The sequence below is a fragment of the Somniosus microcephalus genome, chromosome 4, assembly GCF_052327205.1.
Source record: "Somniosus microcephalus isolate GS21.2 chromosome 4, FLI_Smic_1.0, whole genome shotgun sequence".
Taxonomy (NCBI): Eukaryota; Metazoa; Chordata; class Chondrichthyes; order Squaliformes; family Somniosidae; genus Somniosus; species Somniosus microcephalus.
This window is the reverse complement of record NC_140990.1, coordinates 58115069-58135166: the sequence shown is the minus strand read 5'-3', so window position 1 is coordinate 58135166 and position 20098 is coordinate 58115069. Positions and strand designations below refer to the sequence as shown.

General features: G+C 47.2%; 2 protein-coding genes across 3 annotated transcripts in view; one reads left to right on the top strand and one right to left on the bottom strand.

Moving 5' to 3' along the window:
• LOC147118978 (uncharacterized) overlaps positions 1-20098 on the bottom strand; it is a 68415-nt gene that overhangs the window by 16564 nt on the left and 31753 nt on the right. The window contains exons 1-3 of one of the 2 annotated variants that reach the window (XM_085984719.1): positions 15882-16094; positions 15486-15811; positions 15226-15404 (exon numbers count right to left, since the gene is read on the bottom strand). In XM_085984719.1, the coding sequence (XP_085840845.1) occupies positions 15226-15404; positions 15486-15811; positions 15882-16005 (629 nt within the window). In that variant the 5' untranslated portion in view covers positions 16006-16094. Of the gene's footprint in view, positions 1-10704; positions 10712-15225; positions 15812-15881; positions 16095-20098 lie in introns of those variants that run through there. The other variant, XM_085984718.1, reaches the window with a different exon arrangement.
• The window catches only part of LOC147118979 (uncharacterized), an 89026-nt gene that overhangs the window by 46748 nt on the left and 22180 nt on the right, over positions 1-20098 (top strand). Inside the window, exons 3-4 of the mRNA XM_085984725.1 lie at positions 931-1401; positions 16367-16372. Coding sequence (XP_085840851.1) covers positions 931-1401; positions 16367-16372 — 477 coding nt within the window. The remainder of the gene's footprint in view (positions 1-930; positions 1402-16366; positions 16373-20098) is intronic.

The following is a 20098-nucleotide window of genomic DNA, read 5'->3' as shown; positions in this document are numbered from 1 at the left end:
AGTACCTTCAGGGGAGGAGGGGGGGGTGGAAACCAGTGAGTGCAGAACTGAACCCAGCCAGAGTCAGCACCTTCAGGGGAGGAGAGGGAGGGGAACCAGTGAGTGTAGAACTGAACCCAGCCAGAGTCCGCACCTTCAGGGGAGGAGCGGGAGGGGAACCAGTGAATGTAGAGCTGGACCCAGCCAGAGTCAGCACCTTCAGAGGAGGAGAGGGAGGGGAACCAGTGAGTGTAGAACTGAACCCAGCCAGAGTCAGCACCTTCAGGAGAGGGAGAGAAGTTGACTGAAAGGAAAAATGTTGCAGATGGTGCGATGGGTTTGGATTTCAGCACAGGGAGGAGTGAGAGTGTGTGGAATGGGGATTTACAGCTTTGGGGGAACAAGAGAGGAAAGAATGTTCCATAGAAACTAGAATTGTCTGTTCTGAATTTCTAACCTACACTTACAGTGATGACTTTAGCAAACTCCTTTTACAGGGTATTAGAAGGGGAGGATTTGCAGATGGGAAACTCAAACCAATCATCAGGTGAAAATCTGACAGTCACTTGATTCATCTGGACCTGAATATCATCGGCCTTTGAATGTGGAAGGATAAATATTTGCCAGTTCTGTCTGTGGGAAAAGATTTCAAACATCTGTGTGACTGGAAAAGCACCGAGTCACACACACCCGAGTGAGAGTGTTCCAGTGCACTGACTGTGGAAAGAGCTTTAACCAGTTACACAGCCTGAAAAAACATCGCACCATTCACAGCGGGGAGAAACCATACACGTGTTCTGTGTGTGGATGAGGCTTCAACCGATCATCCAACCTGGAGAGACACAAGGACACCTGCACCACGGAGATACCGTGGAAATGTGGCGACTGTGGGAAGGGATTAAATTACCCGTCCCAGCTAGAAACTCATCGGCGCAATCACACTGAGGAGAGGCCGTTCACCTGCTCCGTATGTGAGAAGGGCCTCACTAATTCATCTCACCTGCTGAGACACCAGCGAGTTCACACTGACAAGAGACTTTTTAGCTGCTCCCACTGTGCGAACTGTTTTAAAAGCTCTGAGGAACTGATTCAACACCATCGAGTTCACACTGACAATAAGCCATTCAGTTGCTCTCACTGTGGGAAGAGATTCAAGCTGTCATCCAATCTCATTGTACACCAGCGCACTCACACTGGGGAGAGGCCATTCACTTGCTGTATATGTGGGAAGAGATTCACTAAATCATACAACCTGCTGACACACCAGAGAGTTCACACTGGGGAGAGGCCATTCACCTGCTCTTTGTGTGGGAAGGGATTCACTAAATCATCAAAACTGCTGACACACCAGCGAGTTCACACTGGGGCGAGGCCGTTCACCTGCTCCGTGTGTGGGAAGGGATTCACTCAGTCATCCCACTTGCTGACACACCAGCAAGTTCACATGTGACTGCAGGGGTTGGATTCTGCTGTTCTTGTTGCTGTTAATCACATCCAGGACTGAATCATATTTATTCTGACAGTTGGGGTTTGTTTCTGCTGATGTTAATAACCCTATAACTGGGCTGGAGTTTAATATTCTGGATGTATAACTGATTGTGTTCTCCGGGCTGCAGTGTCCCTTTAAGAACCGCTGTCTGTGATCTTTCCCCTTAATTCAGGGACTCTCATCAGAAATTTGTTTACAGTAAAATTAGACATTTTACTTCAACCCTTTAATAATCTTTGGTACAATTCAATGTTTGAAAAGTTCCGCTGATTAACATCTCCAATTAGAAAGTGCTGATTAATCCTTGCTGACAATTCTTACTGACCTGCACATTACACACAGTGGCACCTCCATTATCCACCAGAAAAAAGGGGAATGGGAATTGGTGGAGAATCGAGAGTCCCCAAATGTTGCCCCTCCTGTCTGGTACAGCAATCCCCTCGGCACGGGAATGGAGGCAAGTCCAATCCAAGTAATAGGCTGAGTATCATCAGCCCTTTGAATGTGGAAGGAGGAATGTTTGTCTGTTCTGTCTGTGGGAAAAGATTTCAAACATCAGTGTGACTGGAAAAGCACCGAGACACACACACCCGAGTGAGAGTGTTCCAGTGCACTGACTGTGGAAAGAGCTTTAACCAGTTACACAGCCTGAAAAAACATTGCACCATTCACAGCGGGGAGAAACCGTACACGTGTTGTGTGTATGGACGAGGCTTCAACTGATCATCCTACCTGAAGAGACACAAGGACACCCGCACCATGGAGAAACCGTGTATATGTTGGGTCTGCGGGAAGTGATTCAATTACCCGTCTGAGCTGGAAATTCATCGATGCACTCACACCGGGAGAATCCGTTTACCTGCTTTGTGTGTGGGAAGGGGATCAATGGTTCATCCCACCTGCTGACACACCAGCGAGTTCATAAGTGGCTGCAGGGGTTGGATTCTGTTGTTATTGCTGCTGTTAATCACATCCAGGACTGAACCACGTTCATTCTGACAGTTGGGATTTGTTTCAGCTGATGTTAGTAACCCCTATAACTGGGCTGGAGTTTAATCTGTATCAATCAATGTCAAATAAATGAGCTTTGTTTCACACACACGCAGTGTGTCGGGTCCTTGATATCTCGACAATAAGATGAGCTGATTGAGGACTTGTTACAAACTGAGTGGAATCCATCTGAGAACTGAGATTCCACAACTTGTTAAAAGATGGATCTACAAGATGTCGAAGTCTGACAGGACAGAAAATTCTATTATATCACAGGGTCCACTTCAACCATCCAGGGCAGTGAGCCCCTGTAATATTGGATTTTAACCTATGGGAAATATTCTGATAATCTGTTATTGTCACGGGGCAAAGCGGCCTTGTTACTTTAACATCAGTTTAATCAAACTCAATGGGCAATCCGATCTCCAAAGGGAAACGTCTCCTTAAAGCTGACGGTGTCGGCAGTTCTGCAGCTCATTTCTCAGTGTGAGCGTGTCAGGATGAAAAGCTTTAACAACAGCCGATGTTTCACAAAGGGAGACCTCACCAGACCAAAGGCCATTGGTGGTGTTTAATGGGCTGTTTGTGTCACTGGGCTACAGGAGGCCATTTTTAACAGAAGGAAAACTGGTCACAGCAAACAGAGAGTTTAACAGACTGTCCCTGGTCCACTCGAACCCCCACCTTCTCTCTCTCTCACTATTTATGGGCACTGCTGCAGTAATTGCTCCTCTGACCTTTCCTCTCTTGTCCCTCCTACACCCCTAATACACGGCCCGACACAATCTCCCTCCCCCTACATCCTCACTGTGCTGGAATCCACACCAGTCTCCCCATCTGCTCCTTGTTCTCTCCCTGGATCCTAAAACTACTGAACTCACTCTTCCCCTCCTGAAGTCTACAGGCTCTAAAACTGAAGCTTGGTGCCCCTCAGTCCCGACTCCTTGATTTACCTCCCCTTCTCTCCTCCTCTTTCCCCCTTGGTTGTGTTCCACACTCTGGGCCTTGGGCCTTCCCCGGGGATTCTCAGTATGAACAGGTGGGATGTGTTTGGAGACAGGGTGTCCCGGCTCTCCACCTTTAAAGGGACAAGGAGACGACCAGCTGGGCTGAATGGCCCTGCTTTATGACATCACTGCAGCGCCTAGCAACCAGCCTCCCTGGGCCCTGCTCATTATGGGCTGGGTTTAGCTCAGTGCTGTTACAGGAAGGGAAACAGGAGCAGGATTCGCCACGTGTGGAGCCCAGGATTAATGGGGAGAGGTACAGGATCAATTTATACCTTATTGAGTGAGAAATGTCATTGTCCCGGACACTCCCTGTCCCTCGGTATCTGTGTCGGGGAGCGGCTGATGGGTTTACTCTGTATCTAACCCGTGCTGTACCCGACTGGAGAGTGTTTGATGCTGACACTAGGGGCTCAGCTCCACGAGCACAACATTTAACCCAAAGATGATCTGATAAACCCATCAGCTTCTCCCCTGGACACAGGTCCTGAAGGACAGGGAGTGTCTCTGATATTTTGGTCGGTGTCGTTGATCAAGTTTAAACACCTCGTTCACATCTCCTCTCACCCTGCTTTGTTCCAATGAGAAGTGCCCCAGTTTCTCTCGTCTCTCCTCCTGGGAAAGAGAAGTTCGCCTCAGTTAGAAACTCAAACAGGCGCTTCACTGCAGACAGGTCATCATGAGGAAACAGTTCTTTGCCCAGCGAGTTATTATGATCTGAAATGCACTGCCTGAAAGGGTGGAGGAAGCAGATTCAAGAGTAACTTTCAAAATGGAATTGGATAAATATTTCAAGGGAAAACATTTACTGGGATATGGGGACAGAGCAGGGGAGTGGGACTAATTGGATAGCTCTCTTAAGAGCTGGCACAAGCATGATGGGCCGAATGGCTGCCTTTTGTGCTGTATCATTCTATGATTCTCTGATAACTAAAGCCTCTCATCCGTGGTATAACCTCAGTGAATTTATTCTGCAGCCTCTCTGTGGCCCCGACATCCTTCCCAGTGTAAGATGCCCAAAACTTATTCTAACTGCAGCCGAACCGATGATTTTGTTTTCTACGCCCCATTTATAAAAAACCTCGGGTAACATTTTAAAACCACTTTATAATCTTATCCTCCAACTTTTGTGTATCTGATCTCTCTGTAGATTTTGCGCCTGCGCTCACTCGGTGGTCGAACTCCAAACCATCATTAACACCTTCACCGAAGCATACGCGAGCATGGGCCTTACACTAAACATCCGTAAGACAAAAGTCCTCTACCAATCTGCCCCCACCACACAGTACTGCCCCCCGATTATCAAAATCCATGACAAGGCCTTGGACAATGTGGACCACTTTCCATACCTCAGGAGCCTACTGTCAACAAGGGCAGACGTCGATGACGAAGTCCAACACCGCCTTCAGTGCATCAGTGCAGCCTTTGGTCGCCTGAGGAAGAAAGTGTTTGAAGACCAGGACCTCAAACCAGCCACCAAGCTCATGGTCTACAGAGCAGTTGGAATACCCGCCCTCCTGTATGCCTCAGGGACATGGACCATGTACAACCGGCACCTCAAAGCACTGGAGAGGTACCACCAATGCTGCCTCTGCAAGATCCTGCAAATCCATTGGCAAGATAGGCGCATCAATGCCAGTGTTCTCGTTCAGCCCAACATCCCTAGAATATACCCTCTGGTTCTTGACCGTTCCGCCAATGGGAACAGTTTCTCTCTATCTACTCTGTCTGGACCCCTCATGATTTTGAACACTTCTATCAGATCTCCTCCCAACCTTCTCTGCTCAAAGGAGAACAACCCCAGCTTCTCCAGTCTATCCACGTAACTGAAATCCCTCATCCCTGGAACCATTCTTGTAAATCTTTTCTGCACCATCTCTGAGGCTTTCACATCCTTCCTAAAGTGCGGGGCCCAGAATTGGACACAAAACTCCAGTTGAGGCTGAACCAGTGTTTTATAAAGGTTCATCATAACTTCTCTGCTTTTGTACTCTGTGCCTTCCTTGCTTTTGTTGCCTCTTGTTGCTGGCTCCAGGCACTGGAGCGGTTCCTGTGTGTTCAGCTCTTGGCTGCAGTCAGTACGCAGGCTTCTCGTCCACCTCGGTCAGGGCGAGAGGTCCCGACCACTCGTGAGCTACACTGTAGAAAGTTGAGATACCAAAAATAGTGGGGAACCAAGGGGCTAATGAGAGTGAGAAACTTAAAGTAATTAATATCAGTCATGAAAAAGTACTTGAGAAAGTAACATAGAAACATAGAAACATAGAGATAGGAACAGGAGTAGGCCATTCGGCCCTTCGAGCCTGCTCCGCCATTCAATGAGATCATGGCTGATCTTCATCTGAGATCATAGCTGATCTTACCAGTTCAGTACCCCGTCCCCGCCTTTTCTCCGTAACCCTTAATCCCCTTAGCCTTCAGAAATATATCCAATTCTCTCTTGAAAATATTTATTGAATTAGCCTTCACAGCCCTCTGTGGCAGGGAATTCCACAGGCTCACCACTCTTTGAGTGAAGAAATTCTTCCTCATCTCTGTTTTAAATGATTTGCCCGCTATTTTTAGACTGTGGCCCCTGGTTCTGTGCTCCCCGGCCATTGGAAACATTCTCTCTGAATTCAGCCTGTCCAGGCCTGCCATAATTTTATATGTTTCGATGAGATCCCCTCTCAATCTTCTAAACTCCAGTGAGTACAAGCCCAAACTATTTAATCTCTCTTCGTAGGTCATTCCCGCCATTCCAGGTATCAGCCTGGTGAATCGCCGTTGCACTCTTTCCATGGCAAGAACATCCTTCCGCAGATGGGGCGACCAAAACTGTACACAATACTCCAGATGCGGTCTCACCAGCACCTTGTACAGCTGTAGTAAGGTATCCCTATTCCTATACTCGAACCCCCTTGATATGAAGGCCAACATACCATTTGCCTTCTTAATCGCCTGTTGCACCTGCATGCTCTCCTTCAGTGACTGGTGCACAAGAACACCCAGGTCCCTCTGCACTTCCCCATCTCCCAATCTATTGCCATTTAGATAATAATCTACCCTCCTGTTTTTACCCCCAAAGTGGATAACCTCGCATTTATCCACATTATAGTGCATCTGCCACGTATCCGCCCATTCCCCCAACCTGCCCAAATCGCACTGTAGCCTCCTGACATCCTCATCAGAGCCCACCCCTCCTCCTAGTTTAGTGTCGTCAGCGAATTTGGAAATATTGCATCCAATTCCCTGATCCAGATCATTTATATATATTGTGAACAGCTGGGGTCCCAGGACAGATCCTTGCGGCACCCCGCTGGTCACTGCCTGCCACTCCGAAAATGAGCCGTTTATTCCAACTCTCTGTTTTCTATCCGCCAGCCAGTTCTCTATCCACGTTAATACTTTGCCCCCAATCCCATGAGCCTTAATTTTGCATGATAATCTTTTGTGTGGAACCTTATCGAAGGCTTTCTGGAAGTCAAGGTACACCACATCCACTGGCTCTCCCCCATCTATTTTACCAGTTACTTCCTCAAAAAATTCCAGCAGATTAGTCAAACACGATTTACCCTTTGTAAATCCATGTTGACTCTGTCCGATCCTTTCCCCATTTGTCAAGTGCTCCGCTATTTTATCCTTAATAATGGACTCTAGCATTTTGCCCACAACCGATGTAAGGCTTACTGGTCTATAATTCCCTGCTTTCTCTCTACCCCCCTTTTTAAATATTGGGGTAACATTAGCTACCCTCCAATCCACGGGTACTGTTCCCGAGTCAATGGAGTTCCGGAAGATGATCCTTAGAGCATCTGCTATCTCCAGGGCCACCTCCTTAAGTACCCTAGGATGTAGTTTATCAGGCCCCGGGGATTTGTCGGCCTTCAGTCCCCTCAACTTACCCAACACCATATCCCTAGAGATACTAATTTCTGTCAGCTCCTCCCTCTCATTAGTCCCTATGTTTGCCGATATTCCTGGGAGGTTATTTGTGTCCTCCTTTGTGAATACAGAACCAAAGTATGAGTTTAATTGGTCTGCCATTTCCTTATTCTCCATTATATATTCTCCCGAATCGGACTGCAAGGGACCGACTTGGGATTTTACCAGTCTTTTCCTCCTGATATACCGATAAAAGCTTTTGCAGTCTGTCTTTATGTTTGCTGCAATGGGACTAAAAGCCGACAAATCCCCGGACCTGACGGCCTACATCCGAGGGTTCTAAAAGAGGTGGCTGCAGAGATAGTGGATGCATTGGTCGTGATCTTCCAAAATTCCCTAGATTCTGGAAAGGTCCTCGTGGAATGGAAGGTGGAGTGGATACAGAGAGAATGTTTCCACTTGTGGGGAAGAGCATAACTAGAGGCCGTCAATATAAGACAGACACCAAGAAATCCAGTAGGGAATTCAGAAGAAACTTCTTTACCCAGAGAGTGGTGAGAATGTGGAACTCACTACCACAGGGAGTGGTTGAAGCGAACAGTATCGATGCATTTAAGGGGAGGCTGGACAAGCAGATGAGGGAGAAGGGAATAGAGGGTTATGCTGATAGATTTAGATGAGGAAAGATGGTATGAGGCTCGTGTGGAGCATAAACGCCGGCATGGACTGGTTGGGGCGAATGGCCTCTTTCTGTGCCGTATATCCTGTGTAATTCTAACAATCTCAGTTTTGCAATTTTCAATTCACTATTCCCTGTAAACCGATTGTTAAAATCTGAGCCAGTGTGTTGTGAGACAAAGAGCCTTGTATCCAATAAGGGGAATAAAGTCACCATTTCTCCTCCATTTACAGACGCTCCCTGACCAGTCACCATTTCTCCTCCATTTACAGACACTCCCTGACCAGTCACCATTTCTCCTCCATTTACAGACGCTCCCTGACCAGTCTCCATTTCTCCACCATTTACAGATGCTCCCTGACCAGTCACCATTTTTCCTTCATTTACAGACGCTCCCTGACCAGTCTCCATTTCTCCTCCATTTCCAGACGCTCCCTGACCAGTCTCCATTTCTCCTCCATTTACAGACGCTCCCTGACTTCCTGTCTGTCCCGGAGTTTGGTGCGGGGGCCCCTTTGCTGAGGGAACAGGCGGGTGGATAATGTTCACTGTTTTTATAATCGGGCCTGGGGCTGCACTCGGTGCAGTGAGGAAGGAAATGCAGTGGGTGTTGTGTAGATGGATTGTCAAAAGGTGTTTGATAAGGTGACGGACGGGAGGCTTGTTGATCAAATTAAGGCTCATGGTATTAAAGGGAGTGGGGCAGCGTGGATAGGAAGTTGGGTAAAGGGCAGAAAACAGAGAGCAGCTGTTAATGGATGTTCTTCAGACTGGAGATGTGTGAGGTAATAGATTTAGGAGGAAGAAAAACATAGGAAATGTACATGAAATGGTAAAACTTTGAAAGGAGTGCAGGAGCAGAGAGACTTAGGGTGTAAGTTTCTAGCTAATGCCTCGTCTTATTAACTTGCAGGTTCAAACACTCCCAGGGCAGGTACAGCATGGGTTAGATACAGAGTAAAGCTCCCTCTTCACTATCCCATCAAACACCCCCAGAGCAGGTACAACACGGGTTAGATACAGAGTAAAGCTCCCTCTACACTGTCCCATCAAACACTCCCGGGGCAGGTACAGCACGGGTTAGATACAGAGTAAAGCTCCCTCTTCACTGTCCCATCAAACACCCCCAGAGCAGGTACAACACGGGTTAGATACAGAGTAAAGCGCCCTCTACACTGTCCCATCAAACACTCCCGGGGCAGGTACAACACGGGTTAGATACAGAGTAAAGCTCCCTCTTCACTGTCCCATCAAACACCCCCAGAGCAGGTACAACACGGGTTAAATCCAGAGTAAAGCTCCCTCTACACTGTCCCATCAAACACTCCCAGGGCAGGTACAGCACGGGTTAGAGACAGAGTAAATCTCCCTCTACACTGTCCCATCAAATACTCCCAGGGCAGGTACAGCACGGGTTAGATACAGAGTAAAGCTCCCTCTACATTGTCCCATCAAACACTCCCAGGGCAGATACAGCACGGGTTAGATACAGAGTAAAGCTCCCTCTACACTGTCCCATCAAACACTCCCAGGGCAGGTACAGCACGGGTTAGATACAGAGTAAAGCTCCCTCTACATTGTCCCATTAAACACTCCCAGGGCAGATACAGCACGGGTTAGATACAGAGTAAAGCTCCCTCTACACATGTGCGGGTTAGGTTGATTGGACATGATAAACATTGGCCCTTAGTGTTAGGGGGGATTAAATACGTGGGGTTACGGGGTTACGGGGATAGGGCTTGTGTGGGATGGCTGTCGGTGTAGGGACCGGGTGCTCGGGTTTGGATGATCAGCCATGATCTTGTTGAATGGCGGAGCAGGCTCGAAGGGCCGAATGGCCTACTCCTGCTCCTATCTTCTGTGTTTCTGTGTTTACACTGTCCCATCAAACACTCCCAGGGCAGATACAGCATGGGTTAGATACAGAGTAAAGCTCCCTCTACACTGTCCTATCAAACACTCCCGGGACAGGTACAGCACGGGTTAGATACAGAGTAAAGCACCCTCTACACTGTCCCATCAATCACTCCCGGGATAGGTACAGCACGGGTTAAATACAGAGTAAATTTCCCTCTACACTGTCCCATCAAACACTCCCAGGGCAGGTACAGCACGGGTTACAGTCCGAGTAAAGATCCCTCTGTGATTCTGCAATTATTTACACAGGAGATCCCCAGTACCCACATTCCTGATTATCCAGCAGAATTTTCACAGGGATAAACCCTGCAAGAGACTTCACTGCATTGACACTAATCTCCTGTGTGATACACTCGCTGGAATTTAGAAGAATGAGAGGTGATCTCATTGAAACATACAAGATTCTGATGGGGATTGACAGGGTAGATACTGAGAGGTTGTTTCCCCTGGCTGGACTGTCCAGAACTAGAACTCATAGTCTCAGTATAAAGGGTAGGCCATCTAAGACTGAGATGTGGAGGAATTTCTTCACTCAGAGGGTTATGAATCCTTGGAATTCTCTGCCCCAGAGGGCTGTGAATGCTGAGTCTTTGAGTATATTCAAGGCTGAGATAGAGAGATTTTTGGACTCATGGGGAATCAAGGGATACGGAGATTGGGCGGGAAAGTGGAGTTAGAAACATAGAAACATAGCAGATAGGAGCAGGAGTGGGCCATTCGGCCCCTCGAGCCTGCTCCACCATTCAATGAGATCATGGCTGATCATCCAAACTCAGTACCCGGTCCCTGCCTTCTCCCCATATCCTTTGATCCCTTTAGCCTTAAGCAATATATCTAACTCCTTCTTGAATATATTTAATGAATTGGCTTCTGTGGTAGAGAATTCCACAGGTTCACCACTCTCTGGGTGAAGAAATTCCTCCTCATCTCTGTCCTAAATGGCTTTCACCTTATCTTTAGACTGTGACCCCTGGTTCTGGACTCCCCCGCCATCGGGAACATCCTTCCTGCATCTAGTCTGTCTAGTCCTGTTAGAATTTTATAAGTTTCAATGAGATCCACTCACATTCTTCTAAACTCCAGTGAGTATAAGCCCAATCGACCCAATCTCTCCTCATACTTCATTCCTGCCATCCCAGGTATCAGTCTGGTGAATCTTCACTGCACTCCCTCCGTGGCAAGAACATCCTTCCTCAGATAAGGCGACCAAAACTGCACACAATACTCAAGGTGTCGTCTCACCAAGGCCCTGTAAAACTGCAGCAAGACATCCTTGTTCCTGTACTCAAACCCTCTCGCTACGAAGGCCAACATACCATTTGCCTTCTTAACCGCCTGCTGCACCTGCATGTTTACCTTCAGCGACTGGTGCACAAGGACACCCAGGTCTCATTGCACTATCCCTTCTCCCAATCTATTGCAGTTCAGATAATAATCTGCCTTCCTGTTTTTGCCACCAAAGTGGATAACCTCGCATTTATGCACATTATACTGCATCTGCTATGCATCTGCCCAATCACCCAACCTGTCCAAATCATACTGGAGTTTCTCTGCATCCTGCTCACAGCACACACGCCCACCCAGCTTTGTGTCATCTGCAAACTTGGAGCTATTACATCTAGTTCCCTCGTCTAGATCATTAATATATATTGTGACTAGCTGGGGTCCTAGGACCAATCCCTGCGGTACCCCACTAGTCACTGCCTGCCACTTGGAAAAAGACCCGTTTATTCCAACTCTTTGCTTCCTGTCTGCTAACCAGTTCTCTATCCAAGTAAGTACCTTGCCCCCAATCCCATGTGTCTTAACTTTACACGCTAATCTCTTATGCGGGACCTTATCGAAAGCTTTCTGAAAGTCCAAATACACCACATCCACTGGTTCTCCCTTATCTATTCTACCAGTTACATCCTCAAAAAATTCCAGATTAGTCAAGCACGAGTTGAGGTCGATGATCAGCCATGATCTTATTGAAGGCTTGAGGGGCCCAATGGCCCACTCCTGCTCCTATTTCTTATGTTCTTAACCCCACAGTCACTGACACCAATCTCCTCCTGTCTGATATAAACCAACCCCACAGTCACTAACACCAATCTCCTCCTGTCTGATATAAACCAGCCCCACAGTCACAGACACCAATCTCCTCCTGTCTGATATAAACCAGCCCCACAGTCACTGACACCAATCTCCTCCTGTCTGCTATAAACCAGCCCCAGTCACTGACACCAATCTCCTCCTGTCTGATATAAACCAGCCCCACAGTCACTGACACCAATCTCCTCCTGTCTGATATAAACCAACCCCACAGTCAGTGACACCAATCTCCTCCTGTCTGATAAAAACCAACCCGTCACTGACACCAATCTCCTCCTGTCTGATATAAACCAACCCCACAGTGACACCAATCTCCTCCTGTCTGATATAAACCAGCCCCACAGTCACTGACACCAATCTCCTCCTGTCTGATATAGACCAGCCCCAGTCAGTGACACCAATCTCCTTTCTGATATAAACCAACCCGTCACTGACACCAATCTCCTCCTGTCTGATATAAACCAGCCCCGCAGTCACTGACACCAATCTCCTCCTGTCTGATATAAACCAGCCCCACAGTCACTGACACCAATCTCCTTTCTGATATAAACCAACCCGTCACTGACACCAATCTCCTCCTGTCTGATATAAACCAGCCCCGCAGTCACTGACACCAATCTCCTCCTGTCTGATATAAACCAGCCCCACAGTCACTGACACCAATCTCCTCCTGTCTGATATAAACCAGCCCCACAGTCACTGACACCAATCTCCTCCTGTCTGATATAAACCAGCCCCACAGTCACTGACACCAATCTCCTCCTGTCTGATATAAACCAACCCCAGTCACTGACTCCAATCTCCAGTGTATGTCAGACTGAAGTTGTTTACAATCCTCATGAGCTTTTACGCTATTCCTAGTTGAGTTCGAGATCTCCAATGAAACACTCCACACACTTTAATCCCCCTGAGCACAGGCTTTATTTTTAATATGTAGACTCTACAGTAATACAACTCCTATACTAAATGAGTGCAAAATATTTACATGGGAGATTCTACAAAGGAATATTTATTGTAATATTTACAATATTATAGTTATATAGTAAGACTCATAATCTAACAAGCTGTATCCATGAACTCAGACTTTGATCATTGCCGAGCCTGAGAGGCACGAAAGGATGTTCGAATCTTTTAAAATGCCAATTAGAATGACATTGTCATCAATCGATGTCATATTACCGAGAGGGCCCCCTTTTTAAAGAGACACAAACAATCAACTCCAAATTATAATTAAATCAGATCCGAATACTGTTGCTGATGTTGACAATTGACTCCAGTCCCTCCGGTGCCCACCGGTCACGGAAGGCCTCCAGCGTCCCGGCGGACACCGCGTGCTCCCTCTCCAGGGACAGCCCGAAGGATGTTCCACCTTGGCTGTAGCCATCAGCTTTCTTCTTCCCGGGGTGCTCTCTGACCTGAGCTGCAAACTGTTCCTGTATTTAAAGCCCAATTAGGTACAGCCCATGTGACCCTGGTTACCTCGGCTAATCAAATCATTGAGCTGAAAGACATTCATCAAACAAAGCATTCCATTGGATGGCTGTTTCGGGTTCATCGAGTAACCGCTTCCTGTTCATTGGAGCTACGAGGAATCTGCGAGTCAGAACAATGTCAGAGTTTGCTTTTACTGGGGCATTTCAAGAAACAAATGGCCTTCACAGTTCGGCTCAGTCCACACAGGCAGAGTTCTCAGCTCTGCTCGTTCTGTTCACACGAGGTCTGTTTCAGCTTAAAAGGGATAATTAGAGCCTGTTCTGTCTGAGGTGATTACAAGCTAATAGTTCACCAGACACGGGTCTTTAATACAAAGTCCACTCATATTAAACATACATGTACATAAAACTAGGAAGACTTTACTTTTATGACTCTATTTCATATTAAATCTGATCTTCTAATAAAACCCAGCTTTCTTACCGTCCACTCCTGGAGGCCCCACTCCCTGAGCCTACAACCTTCAGCAGGGTCAGTGGTGGAGTTCCACAGCGGGAGTGATCCCAGAGTAACTGTCGGGATCGCATCCCCGTGGATGTTCCGGTCATGTATTTTTAGTTATCCTGGCGTCTAACACACACATCAATAAAACAGGGAATTCCTGGAAACACGCTGCAGGTCCTTCTTTATCTGGAGATCAAATGTCTGTTGTATAATTGTACCAGCAGTTAACAGGCTCCTGTGAACTCCTCCGTCTGCTATTTTAATGTAGGCTTTAACCAATTTATTTTAAACGGGTTTATATTAAATGGGTTAATGGCTGCCTTAAAATGGTAGACTCAGGACTGTCACACAATCATGTTAAATCTTCGTGGAATAATTACCTGTGATTTTTAGACTAGAAACTTAAACCTGCCGTGTCACTTTCAGTCAGGAGCAGATCGCAGTTTTACACCAATCTCTGATTTGACAGCACATTTCCAGCGTTCACCGTTGTTCATCCTGACTCTTGTAAAGGAGCCTTCTGTTCCATGCCTAGGAGCTGTGAACCATGGAAGGGAGCGGCTGGGACACATTTCTTACAGGCCTCAAGATTAACTCACATGGGGACTTTGCTGTCAGTGAAGAGAGACGAGAAAGACCAAAGTGCCGTTTGCCCCTCTCAGTGTGGCCCTGAAGGACTGTGTCCAGGCTGAAGTTCTGTTCCCGCCGTACGATCCTCCCCCAGATTGTCCTTTCTGAGCTCCAGCCAGGTGATGCTAAACACTCAGGTGAGAAAGAAGAAAATCTACAACAATGTGTTTTAAACAAAGCTGATTATTTGACATTGATAAAGGAAAGACTTGCATTTCTATAGCACCTTTCATGACCTCAGGACATCCCAAAGCACTTACAGGCAATGAAGTACTTTTGAAGTGGAGTCACTGTTGTAATGTGGCAGCCAATTTGCATACAACAAACTCCCACAAACAGCAACATGATAATGACCAGGTAATCTTATTTTTTTTGTTATGTTGATTGAAGGATAAATATTGACCAGGACACCGGGGATAACTCCCCTGCTCTTCTTCGAAATAGTGCCATGGGATATTTTACATCCACCTGAGAGCGCAGCCAGGGCCTCAGTTTAACGTCTCCAGAATATTAAATTCCAGCCCAGTTATAGGGGTTATTAACATCAGCAGAAACAAACCCCAACTGTCAGAATGAACACGGTTCAGTCCTGGATGTGATTAACAGCAACAATAACAGCAGAATCCAACCTCTGCAGTAACACGTGAACTCGCTGGTGTCTCAGCAGGTTGGATGAATCAGTGAATCTCTTCCCACACACAGAGCAAGTGAATGGTCTCTCCCCAGTGTGAACATGCTGGTGTTTCAGTAGTTGGGATGAATGGGCGAATCCTTTCCCACACATGGAGCAGGTGAACGGCCTCTCCCCAGTGTGAACTCGCTGGTGTGTCAGCAGATCCTTTTTGCTTTTAAAGCACTTCTCGCAGTCAGAACATTTAAAAGGTCTCTCATCAGTGTGAACAAGCTGGTGTTTAGTAAGCTGGGATGAGTGAGTGAATCCCTTCTCACACACGGAGCAGGTGAACGGCCTCTCCCCAGTGTGGGTGCGCTGGTGTACAGTGAGGTCAGATGATCGCCTGAACCCAGTCCCACAGTGAGAGCACCTGAACGGTCTCTCGTCAGTGTGAACACGTTGATGACACGTCAGTTCCCTGGAACTTTTATAGCACTTCGCACAGTCCGGACATTTAAACGGTCTCTTGTCAGTGTGAATTCGCCGGTGTTTCAGCAGGGCAGAGGAATGAGTGCATCCCTTCCCACACTCGGGGCAGGTGAACAGTGTCTCCCCTGTGTGACTGCGTCGATGAATTTCCAGCTCAAACGGGTAACTGTATCCTTTCCCAGTCTCCACATTTACACGGTTTCTCCCCAGTGTGACTGCGCTTGTGTCTCGACAGGCCAGATGATCGACTGAAGCCTCGTCCACATTGAGAACATGTGTACGGTTTCTCCCCGCTGTGAATGGTGCTTTTTGCTTCCATGCTCAAATCTGATGATATTCAGGTCCCAATGAATCAAGTGACTCTGTCAGATCTTGATGTGATGTTTTGTTTGAGTTTCCCATCTTCAAATCCTCCCCTTCTAATACCCTGTAAAATGAATTTAAAACAGGAAAAAGGGAGCGTGAGAGAGAACACACAAAAACACAAAGGCAGGTTGGGAAATTGAGCTCAATGAATCTGGTTGTTTGTGGAGTCGGCACCAGAAAAAAGTGACCATGAAAGCTGCCGGATTGTCGTAAAATCCCAACTGGTTCACTGATGTCCTTCAGGGAAGGGAACCTGCCACCTGGTCTGGGCCTACACACGACTCTGGCCTCTATGGGAGGAGAGAGAGAGAGAGGTGGGAGTGGGAGGGGCCAAAGGAGAGAGACTTTATACATCAGCAGCTCGACAACAACTTTGACAAAAACTCCCAAACCTGCAACCTCCAGCTCGTAGAAGGACAAGGGAAGCAGGTACATGGGAACACAATCACCACTAAGTTCCCCACCAAGTCACTCACCATCCTGACTTGGACAAATATCACCGTTCGTTGCTGAGTCAAAATCTGGTAACACCTGGCATTGTGGGAGTATCTTCACCACACGGACTGCAGCGGTTCAAGAAGAAGGCCCACCATCACCTTCTCAATGGGACACTGGGGATTGGCAATATATGCTGGCCTTGCTAGCGATGCCCATATCCCAAGAATTAATTTTTAAAATCTGTATGTAAAACGGATTAAAAGCCTTTACAGAAATAATTGTTCCTAAAACAATACTCTTTTACATTGTAGGGACAGTGTCTGTTTAACAACCTAATCTCCCCCAGAATCCACCTCCCTTGACAGTCTCACATTGGAAATTGTTGGGTCCTCCTGGGCTCAGAAGTACTGGGTGTACACACGACGACCTTTTCTCTCATTTGAAGATGTGCATTGCTGAAGAGGATAAGACAGCTTGTAATGTGGAGGACAATCTAGTGTCAGGCAGTGTGCTTGGAGATGTCCAAATATTTATCATCATCCAGTCTGGTCCTCCGCATTGAAAACTTTTGGAACATCTCGGATTTGTGAAACATTGAGGTTGATTTTATTGGAAATATCAAATTCAGCTCTGATTTGCAAACCTTTATTATCGCAATGCTCTTGCCATTGAGATGCATCAGTCAGCTGAATAAGGTAGATTTGATATTTTCAATAAATACAGGGTTCAGTTTCATATTTCCAAATATGATTGGCTTCCCAAGTCCATTAAACACCACAGATCAGATCATTCAGTCAGGCTCATTTTCAAAGAAAGGCTCAATTGCAACTGGCACATGGGCAAGAATGGAATGTCGATCCTTCTCTTGCAGCTGATCGGGGATCTTGGATGTGTTTGACGTTGCTGAGATTGCTGAGCTTAGACTTCTTGGGGCTGATTTTCATTCTGGGTGGACATCGGGTGAGCGGTGCGATGGTGCTGCCTGTCCAATGTCCTCGGTGAGAGGACCCAGCCATTCTGATGGCCGGGCCTCATCTGTGCAATGTCCAGCTCCAACTGCTAAACCAGGGCTGACAGGGAGCTTGCAGATCGGAGGGTGGGCGGTGGGTGAAACTGGAAATCTGGCGGCTCCTCCATGGAACAGAGCCAGACACATTGATGCAGAAAATGGCGGATTCCATTTGCCCGCCTCTGTTTGTGGTTGTGACTCCCCTGCTGCCTCGGAGACAATGACCCGCCTCCTGATGTTACGAGGGCTGGGTCACGTCCTACAAACCTGCTTGAGTTTTTGAAGAAAATTTAACCCTTTTACACCGATATCATTCTGGTGAATCTGCGCCGTGACCCCGCTCCAAGGCCAATATCTCCTTCCTGAGGTGCGGTGCCCAGACCTGAACTCAATACTCCAGGTGGGTTCTAACCAGTGCTCTGTACATCTCGCACCTGCTGAGACACCAGCGAGTTCACACTGGGGAGAGGCTGTTCACCTGCTCCGTGTGTGGGAAGGGATTCACTCGGCACTCCAGTCTGCTGAGACACCAGCGAGTTCACACTGTGGAGTGGCCGTTCACCTGCTCCATGTGTGGGGAGGGATTCACTCGGCACTCCAGTCTGCTGAGACACCAGTGAGTTCACACCAGGGAGAGGCCGTTCACCTGCTCCATGTGTGGGGAGGGATTCACTCATTGATCTCACCTGCTGAGACACCAGCGAGTTCACAAGTGACTGCAGGGGTTGGATTCTGCTGTTATTGCTGCTGTTAATCACATCCAGGACTGAACCATGTTCATTCTGACAGTTGGGGTTTGTTTCTGCTGATGTTAGTAACGTTTCTAATTGGGCTGGTGTTTAATATTCTGGAAATAAGTCAAATAAATCTGCTTTGTTTCAAACACACTTTGTATCGAGTCCTTGATGTCTCCAAGATAAGAGGAGACTAATTGATATCCTGTTACCGACTGTTCCATTTTGGGGCCTTTTCTCCTTTGTTAAAGAAAGACTTGTATTCATACAGCACCTTTCACAACTTCAGGACATCCCAAAGCACTTTACAGCCAATGAAGTACTTTTGAAGAGCAGTCACTGTTGTAATGTAGGAAATGCAGCAGCCAATTTGTGCACAGCAAGATCCCACAGACAGCACTGTGATAATGACCAGATAATCTGTTTTAGTGATGTTGGTTCAGGGAGAAATGTTGGCCAGGACTCCAGGGAGAACTCCCCTGCTCTTCGAAATAACATCATGGGATCTTTTATAAAAACAGAAAATGCTGGAAATACTCAGCAGGTCAGGCAGCATCTGTGGGGAGAGAAACAGAGTTAACGTTTCAGGTCGATGGCTCCAGTTCTGACAAAAGGTCATCGACCTGAAACGGTAACTCTGTTTCTCTCTTCACAGATGCTGCCTCACCTGCTGAGTAGTTCCAGCATTTTGTTTTTATTTCAGATTTCCAGCATCTGCAGTATTTTGCTTTTATATCCGATCTTTTACGTCCACTTGAGAGGGCAGATGGGGCCTCGCTTGAACGTCTCATCCGAAGATGGCTCCTCTTTCAGTGCCATGCTCCCTCAGTGCAGCATTGGAGTGTCAGCCTAGATTTTGTTCTCAAGTCTCTGGAGGTGGACTAGATCCCACAACCTCCTGACTCAGAGACAAGAGAGAGAGAGAGAGAGAGTGCTCCCACTGAGACAGAGAGAGAGAGAGAGAGAGAGTGCTCCCACTGAGACAGAGAGAGAGAGAGAGAGAGAGCTCCCACTGAGACAGACAGAGAGAGAGAGAGAGAGTGCTCCCACTGAGACAGAGAGAGAGAGAGAGAGAGAGAGAGAGAGAGTGCTCCCACTGAGCCACAACTAACACCTGATCATTACACTAGATTATTTCAGCTCTCATACCTTCAGTTACTCTTATGGACAAGTCCCAGCTCCCCATACCATCCAGGGTACCTCTCCTAGCCTTGGTATAAGAACATAAGAAGTAGGAGCAGGAGTAGACCATACGGCCCCTCGGGCCTGCTCCGCCATTCAATAGGATCATGGCTGATCCGAACCTAGATTCACGTCCGCTTCCCTGCCCTCTCCCCGTAACCCCTTATTCCCTTCTCAGCTAGGAAACTGTCTATCTCTGTTTTAAATTTATTTAATGTCGCAGCTTCCACAGCTCTCTGAGGTAGCAAATTCCATAGATTTACTACACTCTGAGTGAAGAAGTTTCTCCTCATCTCAGTTTTGAAACGGCAGCCCCTTATTCTAAGATTATGCCCCCTAGTTCTAGTCTCACCCATCAGTGGAAACATCCTCCCCGCATCCACCTGATCAAGACCCCTCACAATCTTATATGTTTCGATAAGATCACCTCTCATTCTTCTGAATTCCAATGAGTAGAGGCCCAACCTACTCAACCTTTCTTCATAAGTCAACCCCCTCATCTCCGGAATCAACCGAGTGAACCTTCTCTGAACTGCCTCGAGAGCAAGTATATCTTTTCTTAAATATGGAAACCAAAACTGTACGCAGTATTCCAGGTGTGGCCTCACCAGTACCCTGTATAACTGCAGCAAGACTTCCCTGCTTTTATACTCCATCCCCCTTGCAATAAAAGCCAAGATTCC